Source organism: Scyliorhinus torazame, chromosome 22 (assembly GCF_047496885.1).
Source record: "Scyliorhinus torazame isolate Kashiwa2021f chromosome 22, sScyTor2.1, whole genome shotgun sequence".
In the NCBI taxonomy this organism is placed as follows: domain Eukaryota; kingdom Metazoa; phylum Chordata; class Chondrichthyes; order Carcharhiniformes; family Scyliorhinidae; genus Scyliorhinus; species Scyliorhinus torazame.
Genome location: NC_092728.1, coordinates 93,889,277 through 93,912,424, shown reverse-complemented (window position 1 = coordinate 93,912,424; position 23,148 = coordinate 93,889,277). Strand labels below are relative to the sequence as shown.

Genomic DNA, 23,148 nt, shown 5'->3' with positions numbered 1-23,148 from the left:
AGCTCAAATCTCCTGTGCCTATTTGAAGTTACCTAATGTCCACAGTTCCATGGTCGACTAATATTGTGTTTCGTGGAGTAAATAGGCAGTTTTCCCTGCACGTCCTCACATGCAAGCTTCTAATTTGAACTGGGGAAATCTATTGGAGGAAAAATAATCTTCACCACCTTTAAGTACTTAACATCTCAGTTTGTAAACAGCATCAAACGATAGCTGGGAGTAATTCTAATGACTAATAATTACTTCTTCTGTTTCAAAGTACTGCATGGTAGAAAAGGTTTTCTTGGATGGGAGAGCAGAAGAGGAGGAGAGGGGGGACATGGGGAGCAAGAAGACAACTTCAAGATGTAATATTTCCCCCCCACCCCAAAATGTTTTTTGTTTTTTTTAAATCAAACATGAAAAATTAAAATTTACGTCTGTCATGTAAACTCGCTCCTCAGTTGGCCATTCACTATGGTGATGCCAGATTCCACAATTAAACATCAGTGCACACTCTTAAAAATGAAAATTTAAAAATCGATAAGCAAACAAAGACACAGAAGTTGCAAGTTAAAAGGTATTGGTATTTCTAGGTTTACAGCTTTCTTTTTAAGTCCATTTATTTGTCGCCACTTCTAACTTGGTAAAATATTAGTAAAAAATACAGATTGCAACATTATTAAAAAATAAATAGATCAGTCGTCCTTTAGTTATGAAAATACCAGTAAAATATGTTCAAGGAAAATGCTTTTTAAAAACCTACCAGTTCATTATTATTTTAGATCAAATCAAGAAACTAGAAACAAATTTACTGTGATCCATGCCTATCCCCACTACAGTTTATGATATCATGCTGATCCCAATCCAAAACTAAAGTGACCAGCCTTCAGCTGCCTTGCCCGACATGCCTGGAACAGCACTGGAATGTTTTGAATGCAGTCACTTGCTGGGGCGAGAACAGAGCATGAATCACACAAGTAAAGCCTGTTGTTAATTATCTCTCCTACTCCATATACGTTATCGATTCCGATGAGCCACGACAGCATGAACTGTGCTAGCAGGAATCCTTCTAATGCAAGTTGCCTCGGTTTCAATTCCACTGGTATATGACATTTTTACATTCGGATTTTCCCTTATGCTAAAACCTTTGCTGTAGAATGTTTTACTTTAGCTTCTCACTCCACAGATTTTGCTGAAGACACTTGAAATATGCCATGACTGAGAAATACAAGTGTACAAGTACTGCTGGTGGTATAATATAGAATTAAAAAACAACTACCCTCCCATGTTCAATTGCTGTCTATGGCGTTTTCAGCTGTTTAGTCTAATGTGAATCTTGCTTTGTACATTAGCAGAATAGCCCAATTTTTGAAGATTTCAGGAATAGGACTGCGTTTTTGACCCAATTTAGCTCTTTGCAATGACAATCTTATAACGACCATAGTTATAATTAACACGGTTGATTTTGCTCAACCTAGTCATAAAGATATTTTAATTTCAATCTGCATTTAATCAACTTTAACTGCAAAGTTCAGGTTCACAGTACTTTTGGACATTTACTGTGTAAACATCAGTGCTGATTTGTTAGTCATGCGCAATTAGTTGACTGCACACAATAAAAAATCCTGACCATTGGGGGAAAATAGGGCGACTCAGGAAATGAAGGTACCCAGGCAATCAATTCTTCACAATTGGAGGAAACTGGTTGAAAATTAGTTTCTTAACTATTTAACTGGCTGAGCTGACTAAGCATTAAGTTTTGCAGAAGGAATATGAAGTGTGAAGACAACAGTTCTGAAACCGTAGAATAGGCACATGGAAGTGGTTCCCATTTACATTAAGAAAATCAGAAAATACTCGTTGTATTTTCGACATGGTTCATAAACATTGCACTCCTGAAAAGGCTGTGATTGATGTCACCAAACAGTAACCTTTCACTGTCATGCCTGCCCTTGATAACAGCTCATACAAATAGTCAATAATACCACATAAGTGCATTGCAAGGTTACAAAAAGTAAATGAAGAAAAATAAGAGGCTTTAGTTGAACAATAATCAACAAAACAAGGGATGGGGGTAATATGCTAACTAGCTTGGGTAGAGGATTGGTTAACCAGCAGAAAACAAAGTGGGGATAAGTAGGATTTTTTCTGGTTGGCAAGCTGTAACTAGTGACGTGCCACAGGGTTCGGTCCTCGGGCCCCAACTATTTGCAATGTATATTAATGATTTGGATGCAGGGATAGAGTGTACTATAGCCAAATTTGTAGGTGACATTAAAATAGGTGGGACAGTAGGTTGCAATGAGGAAATAAGAAATTTACAAATGGATATGGATAGGCTAGATGAGTGGGCCAAACTTTGGCAGATGGAATTTAATGTGGAGAAGTGTGAAATTGTCCATTTTGGTCAGAGGAATAAAAAAGCAACTTATTATTGAAATGGAGAGAAGCTTCAAAATGCTTTGGTGCAGAGGGATCTGGGTGTCCTCATGCATGAATCGTAGAAAGTCATTACGCAGGTGCAGCAGTTAATAAGGAAGGCAAATTGAATTTTGGCATTCATTGCTAATGGAGAGTATAAAAGTAGAGAAGTACTGTTGCAACTGTATAGGGCACTGATGAGGCCGCATCTGGATTACGGAGGACAGTTTTGACTCCCTCACTTGAGGAAGGACGCAAGATGAGCAACCCATTTAAATTATGCAGATTCTACATCCACAGTTGTTGCCAAAATCCTAGATAATGGATAAGAAAGCTTCCAGCATTCCTGAGGAGGCCCAGATAAAACTGGCTTCTTCTCTCCCAAGTCTTCGGATTCATGCAGTCACTGCATTATGCCTCGAGTACCAAAAAGTCTCAAAGCAGCCTCATTTTATAGGATACCAGCAATTATTTTCTTAGGTTATAAAATTAGAAGTTTGCTTGTCTATCATCTTATACATGAAACTCTGTTCAGTCAGTTTGGTAACATGAAATATCAGTTATTCATACACTAACTCATACAGGAGTTCCTCAATGTAATGTCCTAGGCCAAACGGTCATCAACTGCTTAAGCAATTACCTTCCCCCATCACAAGGCTTGAAGGGGGAATGTTTGCTGATAACTGCACAACGTTCAACATCATCTGCGACTTCTAACATGCCGAAGCAGCAATATCCATATGCAGCAAGATTTGGGATGACAAGTGGCAGGTAATTCACACCACTGGAGTGTCAGGCAATGATCATCTCCAACAAGAGAGAATCTAGACATCTTCCCCATGACATTCAATAGCATTAGCATCACTGAATCTCCACTATCAACATCCCCTCCAAGCCATGCAACCATCTGGATTTGGAATTATATCATCTTTCCTTCACTGTTGCTGGGTCAAACTTTTAGAACTCCTTTCCTGACTGTAATGTAGGTGTACTAACGCCACATGGACAGCAGTGGTTCAAGGAGGCAGCTCACCACCACCTTCTGATGGGTAATTAGTGATAGGAAATAAATGCTGGCCCTGCTAGCAATAATGAAAGTCGCCATAGTCCATGGGGACCATAGCCTGTTCTCCCCTTTGAGAGAATCATAGAACTAACAGTGCAGGAGGCTATTTGGCCCATCAAGTCTGCACTGGCCCTTGGCAAGAGCACCCCACTTAAGCCCACACCGCCACCCTATCCCCGTAACCCAGTAACCCCATCTAAACGTTTTGGACACAAAGGGTAATTTAGCATGGCCAATCCACCTAACCTGCACATCTTTGGACGGTGGGAGGAAACCGGAGCACCCGGAGGAAACCCACGCAGACACGGGGAGAACGTGCAGACTCCGCACAGACAGTGACCCAAGCCGGGAATCGAAACTGGGACCCTGGAGTTGTGAAGCAACAGTGCTAACCACTGTGCTACTGTGCCGCACAGAGAGAGAGAGCACGCTAACTGATGGTGGTTTACCCGGAGGGTCACCACAACTCAGGCAAGGGACAAGGTTGAGAAATCAGGGGCTTCATGATAACCTCAGCTGGTACGGGTACTGAAGCCACACTGTTGGCGTCACTCTGCATCATGAACCAACCATCCAGCCAACTGAGCTAACCGACCTCCTGCCCACATCAGTGAAAGAATAAAAGAAAGGAAAACTTTTGGTGAGAACGCCACCGTTTTGAAAGGCATTTAACCGGAACAAAGAACTAGTTACCTATATGGCCATCCAATGTAATCTTTGGTTAGTAATCTGATACAGACACATCCTACAATTTTAGTTGCCCAGCTAATTCAGGGAAGTGCAAACAAAAATTCTTAATCACAAGTTACATCACCCCAAACAAACAGTCACCATGCAATGCTCAAACTCACGATAGTGTAGTGCTTTTTCTGTTCAAAAGCCTAACTTTCACATTCTAGCCTGACCTTTTTGATTAGGTGAGGCAGGCAGAAGAATGCTCACACAGATCACAAGAGACAAGCTTTAGTCAGCACACTCACCGAAGATGAGGATAAGGAGTTGTGGCGACTCAGGAAGGAATTGGAGACGGACATGCTGATACTGGTGGCAATACTGGCGTCCTCAGGCAGGACAAGCACCTTCGACTGTTGAAGGTAGAAAGAGGAAGAAGAGAAGGAAGAGGAGAAGGAAGATGGAGCAGCAGCATAGGATGCCTGTTCGGAGCATCAGTGGAGGGACAGACACACACGAAGAGATAGAGATAGAAATGTCAATAACAAAGGGAACAAACTATAACTTGGAGGATATTCAGTTATAAAAAGGCAATTGTTAAAGCTGAAATATTTACACAACTCTACACAGATTTAAAAGATATTTGACGTTTGCAATGGTTCAAAAGAATATCACAGGTGGTACACAGTAATTGCTTGCCTGCAATATTTCATGTAAAAATTATTCGAGCAAAGTTTTACTGAAAAGTCACCTTTGACATTTCCTTTTCAAGAACAGTCTTGAAATAGTTTTTACATATGATTTAACCTACACAGCACAATTTACCATGTTGAACATTTTATTCTTGGAACATAGCTGTTCACACAAATAACACTAATCAGAAATGCAAAGTACTCACTTTTAGTGGTGGATTCTTCAAATTACCTTCACAGACCTTGGGTAATCTTACTGGGTAGAATCACTAGATGAAGATTCATTTAATCCTGCATCATGCAATCTTTCCTTCCCTTGGTCAACACTTACAAATGGTCCATCTTTTTTTTTTCCCCCAACCAAGGTAGGAAGAGCAGAATTTGTGAAGGAACCCAAAGGTCTGGATTTACATTTTCTATAAAAAGTATGGCCATTGTTTCCTTTTATCAATCACCCCCTCTGCCCCTCGCCATTCGCAAATTTAAAGAAAAACAATGCTCCCAATTTCTGTTGATACTGCTTGTGAAGAGACGTCCAATTTCTTTGGAGAAGTGCTTCCTCCCAGCACCTCCTCCAGACAGATTCATAGATTAGGAATTCATTATTTACTTGTTGGAATACAATTTCAATGATGGGAAGAGCACATTTGAAGAGACTGCAATGGCTTCAAACCAAGCAAAAAATGAATCAGTGAATCAACAAAACAGCAACAACAATTCAGAAAATCTTTCAGCGCCCACTCAACATCTTGCCTTCAAAACATCTTGCCTTCAAAATAAGTTGTGTAAACTGCAAAATAATATCTGTATTACTAACAATTGTCTGCAATCCTTCAATAGTCAATGGCCCAAGTGCTCTGGATAAAGATGCGTTGATGTAATAAGTTGCTATGAAGATCAGCTACAACCGTATATTGCAGTGAAATCTATCAAATCATCCTTGGTGCAGTATAAATGTGTTAACGGTGGTGGTGCAGGTGATTGTGAGCTCTTTCCTTGGTGTTAAATTGGTTTAGAGAAGAAATACACTATGGCAAATTTGAAATTAGCCAATTTTATTTGGTTTGCTCAGTAAACTGATTAATAGCACAGAAAACAGCCATTTAGCCCATTGTATTATGCGAACTCTGTCAAATCTATCCAATTAGTCCTAATCTTTTGAAAGTTACTATTGAATCTGCTTTCACTACCCTATAAGACACTGAATTCAGATAACACATGTAATGTAAAAACATTTCTCATCTCCTCTATGACTCTTTTGTCCATTACATTAAATGTGTCCTTTGCTCACTGGCCCACCTGCCAGTGGTAGCAGGTGATTCTATTTACTCTATCAAAACTTTTTAAAATTTTGAACACCTCTATTAATGCTCTTTTCTGCTATAAATAGAACAATCCCAGCTTCTCTAATCTCTTCACATAACTGAACTCCCTCATCCATACACCTGGCAGGTCTGCAGTACATCAGGATTGACTTTATTGGGAACTCGAGAGATAGACCTACCACTGGGGCTAGAATTCTTCCCATGTGACCAGAAATAACTAAACCAATATCCTAATCAACACAATAATCCTGGTTGAACAGGAATCGGTCGGTAAACCGATTAAACTCAGCAGTACTATGCTTCAGAGGTCCAAGGCCGTTGGCACTTGTTTTGCCTTCCAAAGTGTATGCACCACATATCAGGGAGTGTGGATTTCTCAGTAATTTGGTTTAGATGGTGTATGGTTTCTATGCAGGTCAAATATTTGGCTTAACAAAAATGAAATTTTAGAGAAACTAAACAAAGTTTTGTAATCAAAAATTATTTCCAAATATTTTACATGCAATTTCATAAAAAGACTTATTTTTAAAACATTTACTATCAGTTAATACCTTTAAATTCAAGGATTTGATCAGAATGGTGCCTCTACACTACAAATTCACTGGACACTCTCTAGCCTTTGCAGACATATCCGTTGATTGAGTTTGAGTGTTAATATTGTATAATGTGCTTGGGTCAACAGAGAGCATGTTCATTCGCCCATATATGATTTCAATAACTGCAATATTTAAAAATATAGTTTGTTTACTCCAGCAGACTCCATGCATTCAGATGTTTAAAGCCAACTTATGTACTGCAGTATTTTCCCAAGAATTTGCAGAATTCTACACTCCATCATTCTCTTTTCCAAATAATGTAATCTGGCAGTAAAAGAAATGCACTGTTTGGTTAAAATAAAGGATCATAACTTTTTCTTTGCAAAATTTTTCCAAATTATTCAAATTCCAAATTTATAGCGAGTGGTTAACCCTTGCTACATTGCTCCATGACATTATCAGTGCTGAAACCCACCATTAACGTCCACGGGGTTAACCATCGACCAGAACCTTAACTGGGCTGCCGATGTAAATACTGCGGCTAGAAGAGCTTGTTAAAGCCTGGGAACTCTGCCACAAGCAACTCACCTCCTGAATCCCCAAAGTTTTTTCACCATCTACAAGACAAGTCAGGAGTGCGATTGAATAATCTCCGCTGATCTAGTGAGTGCAGCTCCAACAATATTCAAGAATCTCAACACCATTCAAGACAAAGCAGTCTGCTTGATCAGCACCCTGTATAGTACTGATGCACAATGGCAGCAGTGTGCAACCTCTACAAGCAACTTGATTCGGCTCCTTCAACAGCACCTTCCAAACCTCAAAACCCGATCCAAACTTCAAAACCCAAGACCTACAAAAGTAAGGGGAGCAGGCACTTGGATACACAACCACCTGCAAATTTCCTCCAAACCACACACCATCCCGATTGGGAACTATACGAGTGTTCCTTTACTGTTGTAAAGTCAAATCTTGGAACACCCTGCCCCTAACAGCATTGTGAGTGTACCTACACCACATGGATTGCAGCGGTTCAAGGTAGTGGCTCACCACCACGTTCCCACACAATTTGGGATGGGTCTGTACTCGTTGGAATTTAGAAGGATGAGAGGGGATCTTATTGAAACTTACAAGATACTGCAAGGAGAGGGCAGCACGGTGGCACAGTGGTTAGCATTGCTGCCTCACGGCGCCGAGGTCCCAGGTTCGATCCCGGCTCTGGGTTGCTGTCCGTGTGGAGTTTGCACATTCTCCCCGTGTTTGCGTGGGTTTCGCCCCCACAACCCAAAAGATGTGCAGGGTAGGTGGATTGGCCACGTACAATTGCCCCTTATTTGGAAAAAATGAATAGGGTACTCTAAATTTTTTTTTTTAATAAAGATACTGCGAGGCCTGGATAGAGTGGATGTGAAGAGGATGTTTCCACTTGTAGGAAAAACTAGAATCAAAGGACAATCCTTTAAAACAGATGAGGAGGAATTTCTTCAGCCAGAGGGTGGTGAATCTGTGGAACTTTTTGCCGCAGAAGGCTGTGGAGGACAATTGACTGAGTGTCTTTAAGACAGAGATAGATAGGTTCATGCTTAATAAGAGGATCAGGGGTTATGGGAAGAAGGCAGGAGAATGGGGTTGAGAAAATATCAGCCATGACCGAATGGCGGAGCAGACGCGATGGGCCAAGTGGCCTAATTCTGCTCCTATGTCTTATGGTCTTATGAGCAACAAATGCTGGCCTTGTCATTGATGCTCACATTCCATGAAAGATTTATTTTTTTTAAAATGTACAAAAAGCAGGAAAATGAAAAAGGATAAACACATTATAAAATGAGAAAAATGTCAAGTCTGCCAAAAGGATAATTACTAGCATTTCCACTCTAAACTGCAACTAAATTCTCATGATAAAATGACAAAAGACTGCATCATTCCAAGGAAGTCAAAAAACCAACCTCAAAAACAATGTCTTTGAAGGTGAAAATAGAACATAGAACAGTACAGCACAGAACAGGCCCTTCGGCCCTCAATGTTGTGCTGAACTTTGTCCGAAACCAAGATCAAGCTATCCCACTCCCTGTCATTCTGGTGTGTTCCATGTGCCTATGTGCCTATCCAATAACCGCTTGAAAGTTCCTAAAGTGTCCAACTCCACAATCACAGTAGGCAGTCCATTCCACACCCTAACCACTCTCCGAGTAAAGAACCTACCTCGGACATCCCTCCTATATCTCCCACCCCAAACTTTATAGTTAAGTTCCCTTGTAACAGCTACATCCACCTGAGGAAATAGTCTCTGACCGTCCACTCTATCTATCCCCCTCCATAACCCCACGGCTCTTAAACTCTAGCCCCCTGTTAATAAACGCTAACACACTATAGGCCTTCTTCACGGCTCTATCCACTTGAGTGGCAACCTTCAGAGATCTGTGGACATGAAGCCCAAGATCTCTCTCTGTTCCTCCACATTCCTCAGAACCCTGCCGTTGACACTGTAATCCGCATTCAAATTTGTCCTACCAAAATGAATTACCTCGCACTTATCAGGGTTAAACTCCATCTGCCATTTTTCGGCCCAGCTCTGCATCCTATCAATGTCTCTTTGCAGCCTACAACAGCCCTCCACCTCATCCATTACTCCACCAATCTTGGTGTCATCAGCAAATTTACTGACCCACCCTTCAGCCCCCTCCTCCAAGTCATTTATAAAAATCACAAATAGCAGAGGACCCAACACTGATCCCTGTGGTACACCGCTGGTAACTGGATTCCAGTCTGAAAATTTTCCATCCACCACCACCCTCTGTCTTCTATGTGATAGCCAGTTACTTATCCAATTGGCCAAATTTTCCTCTATCCCACACCTCCTTACTTTCTTCATGAGCCGACCATGGGGAACCTCATCAAACGCCTTACTGAAATCCATGTATACGGCATCAACTGCTCTACCTTCATCTACACACTTCGTTACCTCCTCAAAGAATACAATCAAATTTGCGAGGCAAGACTTACCCTTCACAAATCCGTGCTGACTAGCCCGGATTAAGCTGCATTTTTCCAAATGGTCATTAATCCTATCCCTCAGGACCCTTTCCATTAACTTACCGACCACCGAAGTAAGACTAACCGGCCTATAATTACCAGGGTCATTCCTATTCCCTTTCTTGAACAGAGGAACAACATTCGCCACTCTCCAGTCCTCTGGCACTATCCCCGTGGACAGTGAGGACCCAAAGATCAAAGCCAAAGGCTCTGCAATCTCATCCCTTGCCTCCCAAAGAATCCTAGGATACATCCCATCTGGCCCAGGGGACTTGTCGACCCTCAGGTTTTAAAAAATTGCTAATACATCTTCCCTCAGAAATGCAAACCAATCATCCCAAAAATCTGTCCCCTGTTCAAACTATGTCAAATTTAAACATTCCCTTATGGCACATAATCAGGTAGTGGGAAATGTTGTATGTTTCCATTCATAATCTAAATGTAATCCTTTTAATGGTGTCATTAACCAGTAAACAACATCTATCAATACCACTCACTGAACGACCAACAATTACACAAGGCAGAACTCAAGCCAAAAGTTTTTTTCAAATACACAAGTACTCCAGCTGTGGAATACCCAATCTTGTAAACCAAATACATCAACTCAACTCTGAAAGTTTGACCATATCTCACCTCTGATAATAGGTCAAAAATTACAAAAGCAGTAATACTGGTTTAATCTTGTATGTGCATTGTCACCATTAAAGACTTGCATTAAGAATGTCAAAAAACACTATTTGGGGATTAATCTCAGATGGTTTGAACCCAATGTTTTGCCATGTCATATATATTCACAACAAAAAAGTCCCTAATATATGCAGGTTTAAGTAACTGCATAAAAATATGGTATAATGAACACTATTTATATTCATTTTAATGGAAACTGAGACATTGCGAGTCTAGCAAACCACACAAAAAGGTAAACAAGACTAGGGAAGGAACAGATAATGAAGTGCATTGCTAAAAGCAAAATTTATACTTCTGTAGAAAATGGAAAAAACAAACATAGCATTCAACATTATATCCAACAACATATTTTCAGAACACTTGGATATCTTTATCAGTTATTTCCTCACAAAAGGGAGGGGGTCGCAAATTTCCCGATCCATACAATATAAATTTTTAAAATTTCAAGTGTTCAGATATGATTGATTGGATGGGAATTGCATTATCACAAGAAATGCAATGTTATGCCTGTTCATAAATAAACATTCTAATAATTTATACCAGCTATAAATTACATCCTAGTGAGCCATGCAGCAAAACCAATTTCAACATTACCAAGCATAAACTTGCCCAATATCAGTAGCATCCTTAAAATAAGCAAAATAGGCAGGTAAACTTATGACAATAAACCATGAAAAGCTGAATAGATCAAGAATGATTAGTTTTGATAATTATACTAGCTTAAACAAAACTGAGCTAAACACTTCATTCTATGCCAAAACTGAGGCCCACTAAAACGTATCTAGCCGGTGGTGTGGGGAGGGAGAGTGTCAGTGTTAAGCAATAACCTTGCTCACCAAAGACTGCAATGTACAGAAACCAACCATAAACCTAGAAAGTTTAGGGTCAACATCCAATTGACCAAAGCATGCTCAAAAAATAGATTCTGATTTGTCTTCTTGCCTGTAAATAATTTCCTTTGGCCAACCACACATCTTCCAACCCAGAAAAAATATAAGTGGTCAGAATAGCATTATATATCAAACACCACTTGAGCTTTAATGAAAAGCAAGCAATATTACACAGTTATCACTGGAAGGCCTGGAAGGGCCTTGTCTGGGACTGAATAAGAGCCAAAGGCTGCACTGATCACAGAATTTTGAGCTGTACATGGTATCACTATTATTTTTGACAAGTTGCACACTTAAATGAAAGAAAATTTATAACTCGTGGTCATTTCCATTTTATGTTTTAATACATCTGTATATAGGATTAAGCCTAGTATCCTATTGGAATCACAACCTATTTGGAGAAATTAAGTCATTCCAAGCAAAAAATAACTGTGTAAAACAAATTCCATTACTAATTAAAAGACATTTAGGCACATATTTAAATCTTGTCCATCCAATAACAAATAAATTATCAAATGTTTGAGACGCTATGATGGATGCAAAAATTTGAGCCAAGCATCTCAAAATAGGAAAACATCTATTTATTAATTGCAGCCCACTGAAGTGATTCCGTTCAATTTCTCTGCAGCCGCTCTCCTGAATCTCAGATTTACACACCTTGTAACTGAACCCAAATGCATCTAGACATTTATGCATTCCGAGGAAAAACAATGAAGTCAAACTCACCAGCTGCCTTTGTTTGGGTGGGAGAACTGGAGGAGGCAGAATCTCAAGAGATGAATCAGTGCTGCTGAAGGAGTCATTGAATCCATAGACTTCCTGAAACCGTTTGTTTCTCTGTTCATAAATATGCTCATTCTGTGGTGTTTGGTAAAAAACGTGAGGCTGCGGTTCAGAATAATCCTCCACAAACTGCATGTACGCATGAACTAAAAGTTTTAGGAAGGAGGAGGAAAAGGAGATTTTAAAAAATTAACAAGCTGCATCAGGATGGATTTGTCCAAGTCATCAGTGATAATGGGAACTTTGTAGCACGACAGTAAGACAGTGTAAAGATCAAGATCACTGTGATTCATTTCTTAGATTCCTGGGTAAGGCCTCTAACACAGAAAGATGATAACCAAAGCAAAAAGTCCTTGGGATACACCACAAGCCTGCCAGCATCTGAAGGAAACGAATAATTGACCACTAAGCTTTTCCATTTTTATTCAAAACATTTTACAGCCAAATGATGAAGTTCTTTTGATTTTATTCCAACATATTCTTACTCAGGTCAGAACTTCACGGCTTAAAACGCTTTTTAGGGCTTGAACGCGTTATCTAGGCTGATGCCGTGATGCAATTGTGAATACGCACTTCATTGCTGAAAGGGCCATCTTTTGCATCTCAGTCCTGACTGACATTTACCCCTCACCTAAGGCAACCAAAATTACCATTTATTTCACAAAGATCTCCATGTGCAAACTGGTGCTGCACATAAGATCACAGTGACTGCACTTCAGAAGTTAACTCGTTGCCTTTGATCACTTTAATTTGCTGCAAATGGCCACAATGACATCTGTACCAATTACTTTGGCTACAACTTGTAGAAAAATGTAATTGATAAAATTTACACTTTACCGTGCAAGAACATTAAAATCAAATACAGGAACATAGGAATTGTACCGACCTCCCCGAACAGGCGCCGGAATGTGGCGACTAGGGGCTTTTCACAGTAACTTCACTTGTGACAATAAGCGATTATTATTATTATATTGTTAGACAAGGACACTCTACGGTCGATCTAGTTTGCTTCCAACCATTCTAGTACTGAAATTGCATAATGCAACTACAGCAGACCTTTTGTCTAATCATAGCAATTCATCCCAATTAGTCAACAACAACAGTTGTAGAAAGAGTTGAAAATAGGCCCAAAGCCATCGATTCATTTCAAGCATGCTACACTTACCACAGGTCATGTCTCAAATACTGCATCCCAAAATATTATTCGAGGAAATTTAGCTAACTTACATTTGAATCAGTACTGTTTGCTTCCACCAATTCACTAAGAGCTTGTTCCAATGGTTTACCACTTACGTAACTGAAAAAGGATTTTGTCAAATAGTTTTGAATTTACCCCCACGCAGGGCATGTCCTCTTGTTCTATTATTCCGAATAAGGCAAAGCAATATATTATCCAGTCCCTTTAGAATCCCCAAAACATGAATTTCATCACCACAAATGTCTCCATTATAAATGAGCACATACTCCAATTTACATAATCAATCATAATCCCATCCCTTAAATCATTGATTGTTCTCCTGCATCCTTTCAATAACTGCAATATATTTTCTGTACAAAAACAAGACAACCAGAACTGTGGTCACTGCAGTGATCTTTGTGATGAGATTGCCTATTAATTCCGACTGATTCCCACTTTATTTTCAGTATAAGCATTTCTAGTGGATAAGTGGCAACGGCCTTGCTGAACAAATTATCCTCACCTTGGTCTTAAATGGGTAATTCCTTATTTTTAAAACAGTGAAACAGTGACCCCGAATTCTATATTCACCCACAAGATGAAATGTCCTTTCCACATCCTCCCCGTTAAGACCCCTCAGGATCGTATAGGCTTCAATTAAGTCACCTCTTACTCTTCTAAGCCTGGATATAAACCCAACCTCTCCTTATAAAAGAAACCCTGCTCATTCCTGATATTAGTCTAGTAAATCTTCTCTGAACGGTTTCTAATGCATATAGAACATAGAACTGTACAGCACAGTACAGGCCCTTCGGCCCACGATGTTGTGCCGAACTAGTCTGAAACTAAGATCAAATCAACCTACTTCCAATCATTCTAGTGCACTCCATATACCTATCCAATAACCGCTTGAAAGTTCCTAAAGTGTCCGAGTCCACTACCATAGCTGGGAGTGCGTTCCATGCCCCACCACTGAGAAAAGAACCTACCTGACATCCCTCCTATATCTTCCACCATGAACCTTAAAGTTATGCCCCCTTGTAACAGCTACATCCACCCGAGGAAAAAGTCACTGAACGTCCACTCTATCTATTCTTCTCATCATCTTATACACCTCAATTAAGTCACCTCTCATCCTTTGCTCCAATGAGAAAAGCCCTAGCTCCCTCAACCTTTCCTCAAGAATTTATATCCTTCCGTAGATAAGGAGATCAGTAACGGTTACAATACTCCTGATGTGGTCTCACCAATGCCCTGTACAACCTCCCTTCTTTAGTAATCAAATTCCCTTGCAATAAACAATACTATTCTACTAGTTTTCCTAATTACCTACTTTACCTGCACCAAATCTTTTGGAATTCAACTAGGACTTTCAAATCCCTCGGCATCGGAGCTCTACAATCTCTCCCCATTTAGAAAATGGAAATTTCGCATTTTCTCACATTATACTCCATTGACCAGATCTTTGTCCATTCACTTAGTCTATCTGTATCCCTTTCCTTATGTCCTCTTCACAACTACTTTCCTATCTATTTTTGTATCATCAGTAAATTTAGCAACCATACCTTCGGTCCTTTCATCCAAGTCATTTCTATAAATTGTAAAAGAAAAATGATCAGGCAATGCGTGGCGAAATAGCAGTAAGTTGACGTTTCAGGTTGTAGACCATACCCCATGACTGAGGAAGTTCCATTTCTTTAGAGACACTACATGGTCTGCTGAGTATTTACCAATCTTTTTGTGTTTTAATATTCCCAGCATTGTGCCATTTTGCTTTATGCATTATAGGAGTGCTACATTGCACAGAGAATAACTCGTGAATTCTCTATAACTGAGGCCACTATAAAGTATATACAAGAAGCTACAATGTAGTCTAATAATTAATGTAGTCCATCATAATGAGACACATAATAGTTAACCATTTTAAATTTTATAATTTATTCTAATGACTGGTTGAAGTTTGCATTGGGAGGCCATTCACAGCCTGCTTCCTATCTATCTGGGCCTCAGCAGACTTATTGTTCTATGCTTATTGGGTGTACATTTCCTTGGCTATTAAATGTCAACTAATCGATACCAAATAAAATCCCTTCCCTCTTTTGTGCCCTCCAATAAATGCAGGTTTTTTTTGCAAGGAGTTTCAAAATAGCGAGTACAAATGCTCTATGAAAACAAAACCAATTGCTAGAACTGGACTGGTCCAATATCTATTTTTTCCTCTTCTTGTGGAGTTGTGCCCTAAGGAGCTCCATTTGGTAGAATGATTTAACTCAACAACTCACAGTATGCCTCCCATCATCAGCATTAGAGAGTCTACTGGTTTATAAAAGGGCGAATGTCAAACTGATATGCTATGTTATGCCTGTAGTGAAAATATTTTGAAGTACATTGTGATTACACAACTCAGGAATACATTTCTTACAGCTAAGCCTTTCTTCCTCTTCAACTATTATACAGAAAGAGGCACTGTTCCAGGACAAGTATTCATTCAATAGGAATGTATACATGATTTTGCAATTAACCACATTTATCTCATCTCAGTTCTATACAGATGGCGTCTACATCACATCCTATTCAGTTCCTGTGTAAAATGGGTGCAATGTATCATTGTAAATAAAGACAAGGCTTAAAGCTGTTGCTTATAACATTAAGTGAAGAAAATCAAATTCTCCATGTTATCTAGAACAGATGTTCACTCACAAAGTGCCTTTTGGTGAGGACTGGAAAACTGAGAGCAGCTATTTCCGAATTCCAAGTCCAGATCCACATTCCATCTACAATACTGTTGTCTATTATACCACAAATGGAGATTGAAGAAAAATTCAATCAGATATACCTATGTGTACATACTGCATTTATGATTACTTTTTCACTTCCACAATTAAAAGAATTGCTTTTCAATATATTAGGTGAGCAGAGATGGTTCACATACCAATTTCATGCCAATTAAATCTATACCAACAATTGCATTGCATTCTTCAGCAACCAGTGAAGATGCTCGAGAGCACTTACAACTTGTTTAGCATCGGTCAGCTGGTGAATATTGGCCCTTAGTCCAAAGTGACAATTGTTAACAACAGTACCTTAAATGCAGGGGTTTCTGTTGGGGTAGTGCCGCATAGGGGAGAGTTTGTTTACTGTTTGGGGATATTGTTTATGTCAGAAATTTGAAAAATGTGAATAAAAATATATATATTTTTAAAATTATGCCTCATTCCTAGTTTTCCTCAAGGAGGTGATAGTGGTGAGGCATTTTCTTGAAACACTGCCTCCAAGGCAACGAAAGGATCGCCAGTGTTGTTCAACTCCATACTTCCAGACTGCCTTGATCCACTCCCAGACTGCCTTGATCCACTGCAATTCGCACACTGCCACAACAGGTCCACAGCAGACACTATCCCACTGGCCCTACACTCAGCTCTGGAGCATTTTGACAACAAGAACTCCTACATCAGACTCCTATTTATTGGCAATAGCTCCGCCTTCAACACCATAATCACAGCCAACCACATATCCAAACTCCATAACATAGGACTTGGCTGCTCCCTGTGCAACTGGATCCTCAACTTCCCGACCCATAGATCACAATCAGTGATTATCTCTTCCAACCTCTTCCGTCGGGCAGAAGATACAAAAGGTCTGAGGACATGCCTCAACAGATTCAAAAACAGCTTCTTCCCTGCTGTTACCAGACTCCTAAATGGCTCTTTTATGGACTAAACTTATCTCTCTACACATCTTCTATACTATTATAGCACTATACTCTGTATGCTTCACCCGATGCCTATGTCTATGTATTTACATTGTGTATTTATCGTATGTCCTATGTTTTTCATGTATGGAACCATCTGCCTAGACTGTATGCAGAACAATGCTTTTCACTGTACCTTGGTGTGTGTGACAATATAAATTTAACTCTAAAGTAAGAGTACCCGATTTCTGATCTCATGACAATTAAGGAACAAATATCTAGGTCATGATGGTGTGTAACTTGATGGGAATCTGGAAGGATTTTCTGTCCTTGTCCTTCTAGGTTTGTTGTCATAATGGGCTTGGGAATTACTGATGAATCTTTTGGCGAGTTGCTGCAGTGCTATAGGGAATACACATGTGGCTACAGTGCGCCAATAGGAGGGAGTGAATGTTGAGAATGATGGACTGGCTAATTAAGCAGGGATTTACCTTACTGCTGAAGGAAGAGTCAATTGGTTTAGGAGTAGAATTTCCACCAGAAATGAACACTCATTCTCAAAGTTGTGACAACAGTACTGTATGGACAACAGAGCAGATGCTGCTAGCTGCTTTTGTGGTGGGAGCCACAAAGAATAGGAGGCAGAATAAAGTGTAATTTAATGAGCAAGTGTAACAAACTGATTTATATTAAACTTCTTGGTGATGACAGAAGGGCTTTCCAACCACCATAACAACATCTTTCCAGCAACAGAGTAGTGATACGGAGATAAAAGCTGATAAGCTCAATCGAGGGACTGACAGGTTAAAAAATATATTAGGAAGCTAACTTTGGAGTTGTAATTGATAGTCTGAAGGTTGTTACAATCCCAGTTGATGTTACTACTGGACAGGAGGATTCCAGAATGAAACCCAGGCCCAAAAGACTATAATTTTTACTTTAAGTAAATGTGGATGAACAGTGTTACCAATTCGCTTTTAACAACCGAAAAAACTATACATGAAACGTTTGACTGTAAATATATTCCTTCACTGCCACTTATCTTCACACATGTACACAGATTTTAAGGATAGCACAGGTTAAAATATATCTTACGCTATAATGTTCTTTGACACACATTCCCTGTAACCCAGCAAGGCTAACAGTAGTCAGACGTCATCCCACTCTGAAACCTAGTGACAGATTCTGTGGAATTATCCTCAAATTCCCCCCAGATTAATTGTCATCTGAGTATTTCCAAACCCCACTCTCAAAAAGACAAGCTTTAAAATCTTCATTCAACAATACTTCTCCTCAGCTGCTTGCATCAAGGATCCCGGTTTTCCAACTATCCTTTCAAACAAGACTCTCAGCTGTTTCAGTATGAATCCTTCTCCAGGTTTTCCAACTCTCCTTTCAGTATTCCTTTGACTTGAATTGCCATAAGCATCCAAACCTCGACACAAAATTCCAGCACTTTACCCCAACAGAATACTATAGTTTCAAAAATTAGAAATAAGGACACTAAACCTTACGAATGCTTCAGATATGTGTTTTTTCTCTAGCTAACCTCATCAGCTCGCTTCTTTCCAGGACTGACTTTAACTTCAATGACTGCTCCAATGGCAATTCCTCTTTGCTGGAGCTTCTCTTTCATTTCCTAGTTTCTAGAATTAACTGTCATTTAGTTCCTCTGAAGCTTGTTTTCGTGCACAATATTCCTTGGCTTTCCTGCTTCCAGCAGAGCCAAGAGCCATTCCCTCTCAAGCTTCCCATCGCCAACTGCCTGGATCCAGTTAAGCATGAAAATCACACGGTCTTTCCCTAAAAGTGGCCCCTGGTTGCAAAGCAACTCATTCTTTCCCCAAGCTAGTGTTTACTTTTCCTATCATAAACTCTCACGCAGCACAATAGAAATACTAATCAAATTAAAATCAAAATCTCCTAGATGCAAACACCTTTAACATGAAACAACTAGAGTTGTACACTTTCTTACACAAAAACAATAAATTAAACCCAGTTAGCTTATTTCTAACATTTAACAATGCAAATATAGATCACTTAAAGCTGTTTCCAAGTAACAAATAGGAACAGCTTTCAACACATACTGACATTACATTCAGACATTTGCAAGTCTTCAATCATTTTTCTATAATGAACCTATACTTTTTTAAATTAATTATTGGGATGCAGGTCTTGCTGGCTAGGCTAGCATTTATAGCCCTTCCTTAATTGCCCCAGAGTAGTGTTGAGCTGTCTTCTTGAACTGCTTCAATCCATGTGATGTAGGGAGGGAGTTCCAAGATTTTGACCCACCAGTGAAATAACAGCAGATATATTTGTGTGTTAGAATGGTGGGTGGCTTGGAAGGAAACTTTCAGGAACTGGCGTTTCCATGTGTCTGCTGTTCTTGTCCTTCCAGGCAGCAGTTTGAAAGGAGCTCCTGCAGTGCATCTTGTAGGCAGTACCCATTACAGCCGCTGCGCATCAGTGGTGGAGGGGGTGAATGTTTGTGGATGGGGTATTAATCAATCAAGCTGGCTGCTTTGTTCTGAATGGTGTAGAGATTCTTGGGGCAAGTACAAGGTATCCATCACACGCCTGACTTGTGCCTTGTGAATGGAGGGACAGGCTTTCAGAAGTCAGGAAGTGAGTTACTCTCCACAGAATTCCGAGCCCCTGACCTGCTCTTGTAGCCACAATATATATATGGTTAGTTCAGTTTCAGATCAATGGCAACCCCCAGGATGTTTATTGTGGGGGTTTCAGCGATGGTATCTAGAATGGTTTCAGCGATTCATTGAATGTCATAAGGCGATGGTTAGATCTGGTCTTGTAGGAGATGGTCTTTGCCTGGCACTGGTGAGGGATGAATGTAACTTGCCACTTGTCAGCCCAAGCCTGAATATTGCCCACCTCTTGCTGCATTTGGACATGGACTGCTTCATTATCTGAGGTGTCTTGAATGGTGCTGGACATTGTGCAGTCATCTGTAAACATCCCCATTTCTGAATTTATGATAAGAAGTCTTACAACACCAGGTTAAAGTCCTGCAGGTTTGTTTTGAATTACTAGCTTTCAGAGCGCAGCTCTTTCCTCTGGTGAGCACCTTCCCTTCATCTGAGGAAGGAGCAGAACTCCGAAAGCTAGTGATTTGAAACAAACCTGTTGGATTTTAACCTGCTGTTGTAGGACTTCTTACTGTGCCCACCCCAGTCCAACACAGACACCTCCACATCATGATCTTATGATGGAAGGGCGGTCATCGATGAAGCAGCTGAAGATGGTTGGGCCGAAGACACTACCCCGAGGAACTCCTGCAATGATGTCGTGGAGCGGAGATGATTGACCTACAACCACCACAACTATCCTCTTTTGTGCCAGGTATGGCTCCAGCTAGCGGAGAGTTTCCCCCCTGCTTCCCAATTACTCAAGTTTAGCTAGGGCTCCTTGATGCCATCGTGAACAAGAAGGATTTTTACGACAATCAACAATGGTTTCATGGGCATCATTAGACTTTTTAATTCCAGATATTTTATGGAGTTTAAATTCCATCACCTGACGTGGTATGATTTGAACCCGGGTCCCCAGATCATTATCCTGAGTCTCGGGTTTACTCGTCTGGCGACAATACAAAAATCTGAAGAGGGGCAGGTAGTATTGAGGAAGCAGGTGGGCTGCAGAAGGACTTGGACAGGATAGGAGAGTGGGCAAAGAAGTGGCAGATGGAATGCAATGTGGAAAAGTGTGAGGTTATGCACTCTGGAAGGAGAAATAGGGGCATAGACTATTTTCTAAATGGGAAGATGCATAAGAAATCAGAAGCACAAAGGGACTTGGGAGTCCTTGTTCACGATCTTAAGGTTCTGTCAGGCAATTCGGAAGGCAAATGCAACATTAGCATTCATGTCGAGAGAGCTCGAATATAAGACCAGGGTTGTACTTCTGAGGCTATAGAAGACTCTAGTCAGACCTCATTTGGAGTATTGTAAGCAGTTTTGGGTCCTGTATCTTAGGAAGGATGTGTTGGTCTTGGAAAGGGTCCAGAGGAGGCTCAGAAGAATGATCCCTGGAATGAAGAGCTTGTTGTATGTGGAACGGTTGAGGACTCTGCGTCTGTACTCGTTGGAGTTTAGATGGATATGGGGGGAATCTTACAGGATACTGTGAGGCCTGGATAGAGTGGACGTGGAGGGAATGTTTTCACTTGTAGGAAAAACTAGAAGCAGAGGACACAATCTCAGACTAAAGGGACGATACATTAAAACAGAGATTAGGAGGAATTGCTTCATCCAGAGGGTGGTGAATCTGTGGAACTATTTGCCGCAGAAGGCTGTGGAGGCCAAATCAGTGTCTTTAAGACAGAGATAGATAGGTTTTTGATCAATAAGGGGATCATGGGGAGAAGGCAGGAGAATGGGGATGAGAACAGTATCAGCCATGATTGAATGGCGGAGCAGACCCGCTGCGCCGAGTGGCCTAATTCTGCTCCTATGTCTTATGGACTAATACCACTATACCACCGCCTCCCTGCGGAATGAACAGTGTGGTAGTGTGTTATTATGCTTTACTAAATATCAGGGCGATGACATTATTGCCCATTATTACCCTTCACTGTGTGGTCAAAACAGACCTTGTAGAGTCATAGAGATTTGCAGCATGAAAACAGGCCCTTCGGCCCAACTTGTCCATACCGCCCAGTTTTTACTACTAAGTTAGTCGGAATTGCCCGCATTTGGCCCACATTCCTCTATACCCCGCTTTCCCATATAACTGTCTAAATGCTTTTTAAAAGACAAAATTGTACCTGCCTCAACTACTGCTTCTGGCAGCTTGTTCCAGACACTCACCACCGTCTTTGTGTAAAAAATTGACCCCATGGACCCTTATGTATCCCGCCCCTCTTACCTTAAACCTATGCCCTCTAGTTTTAGATTCCCCGACCTTTGGGAAAATATTTTTTTTAAATAAATTTAGAGTGTCCAATCCATTTTTTTCCAATTAAGGGGCAATTTAGCGTGGCCAATCCACCTACCTTTCACACCTTTGGGTTGTGGAGGTGAAACCCACGCAAACACGGGGAGAATGTGCAAACTGAACAGGGACAGTGATCCAGAGCCGGGATCGAACCTGGGACCTCGGCGCCGTGAGGCAGCAGGGCTAACCGCTGCCCTTTGGGAAAAGATGTTGACTATCTGCGCCCCTCATTATTTTACAGACCTCTATAAGATCACCCCCAAGCCTCCTACGCCCCAGGGAAAAAAGACCCAGTCTATCCAGCCTCTCCTTATAACTTAAACCATCAAGTCCGAGTAGCATCCTAGTAAATCTTTTCTGCACTCTTTCTAGTTTAATAATATCCTTTCTAGAATAGGGTGACCAGAACTATACATCTTCAGACACCTCGTTGTAATATGATCTGAATTTTTGGTCAGTGATGCCAGTTAATTCGCTGATGCAAATCTGTATTCAGTGCTATAAAAATCCAAGTCATGTTTCATTCTCTCAGATACTCCTGAAAACCTACCTCTTGGACCAGCTCATTGGGTCTAGTATTTTTGTGCACTTTCACGTCTGAGAAAATTTAAAGACCTTGCATGCACGCACTGTGGTGGAAAAGTCACTGGACTCGTAATTCAGAAGCTCAGGCTAATTCTCTGGGGACATGGGTTCAAATCCCACCATGGGAGTTGGTGGAATTTAAATTAAATCAAAAAATCTGCAATTGAAAGCTAGTGATAGTAATAGTGACTATGATGCTATGATCGATTGGCAAAAACCCATCTGGTTCATATGTACTTTAGAGGAAGAAATCTGCCTTCCCTGGCCTGGCCTACAGGTCACTCCGGACCCACATCAATGTGGTTGAGTCTTAACTGCCCTCTGAAATGTCCAGCAAGCCATTCAATTAGAGATGGGCAACAAATGCTGACCTTGCCTACATCCCATGAAAAAAAGAAAAATGTGGTTTCCAGTCTGAACTTTAATTTTATAATCTCCACGTAAACCTGAAGAAACACTGCCTGCTTAAATGTTTTTCTAAATAGACAGTAATTTTTTTTCTCCATTTGATTTTTCTGGTCAGAGCATATGATATTCATCTAAACCACCTTGAAGGCATCTTCCCTTTCCCACTAATTGAGAGTTCATTTCCTCAGTGACTCAGTTACACAATTTAATAATGTTCCTTAAAAGCATCGTGCAAAGACCAGTT

General features: G+C 40.5%; 1 protein-coding gene across 9 annotated transcripts in view; it reads right to left on the bottom strand.

Moving 5' to 3' along the window:
• LOC140399227 (rap guanine nucleotide exchange factor 1-like) overlaps positions 1–23,148 on the bottom strand; it is a 208,737-nt gene that overhangs the window by 67,681 nt on the left and 117,908 nt on the right. For 5 of the 9 annotated variants that reach the window (XM_072488617.1, XM_072488618.1, XM_072488619.1 and 2 more), the window contains one exon: positions 12,031–12,233. In XM_072488617.1, coding sequence (XP_072344718.1) covers positions 12,031–12,233 — 203 coding nt within the window. Of the gene's footprint in view, positions 1–4,449; positions 4,624–12,030; positions 12,234–23,148 lie in introns of all 9 variants that reach the window. The other 4 variants (XM_072488612.1, XM_072488614.1, XM_072488615.1 and 1 more) reach the window with 1 other exon arrangement.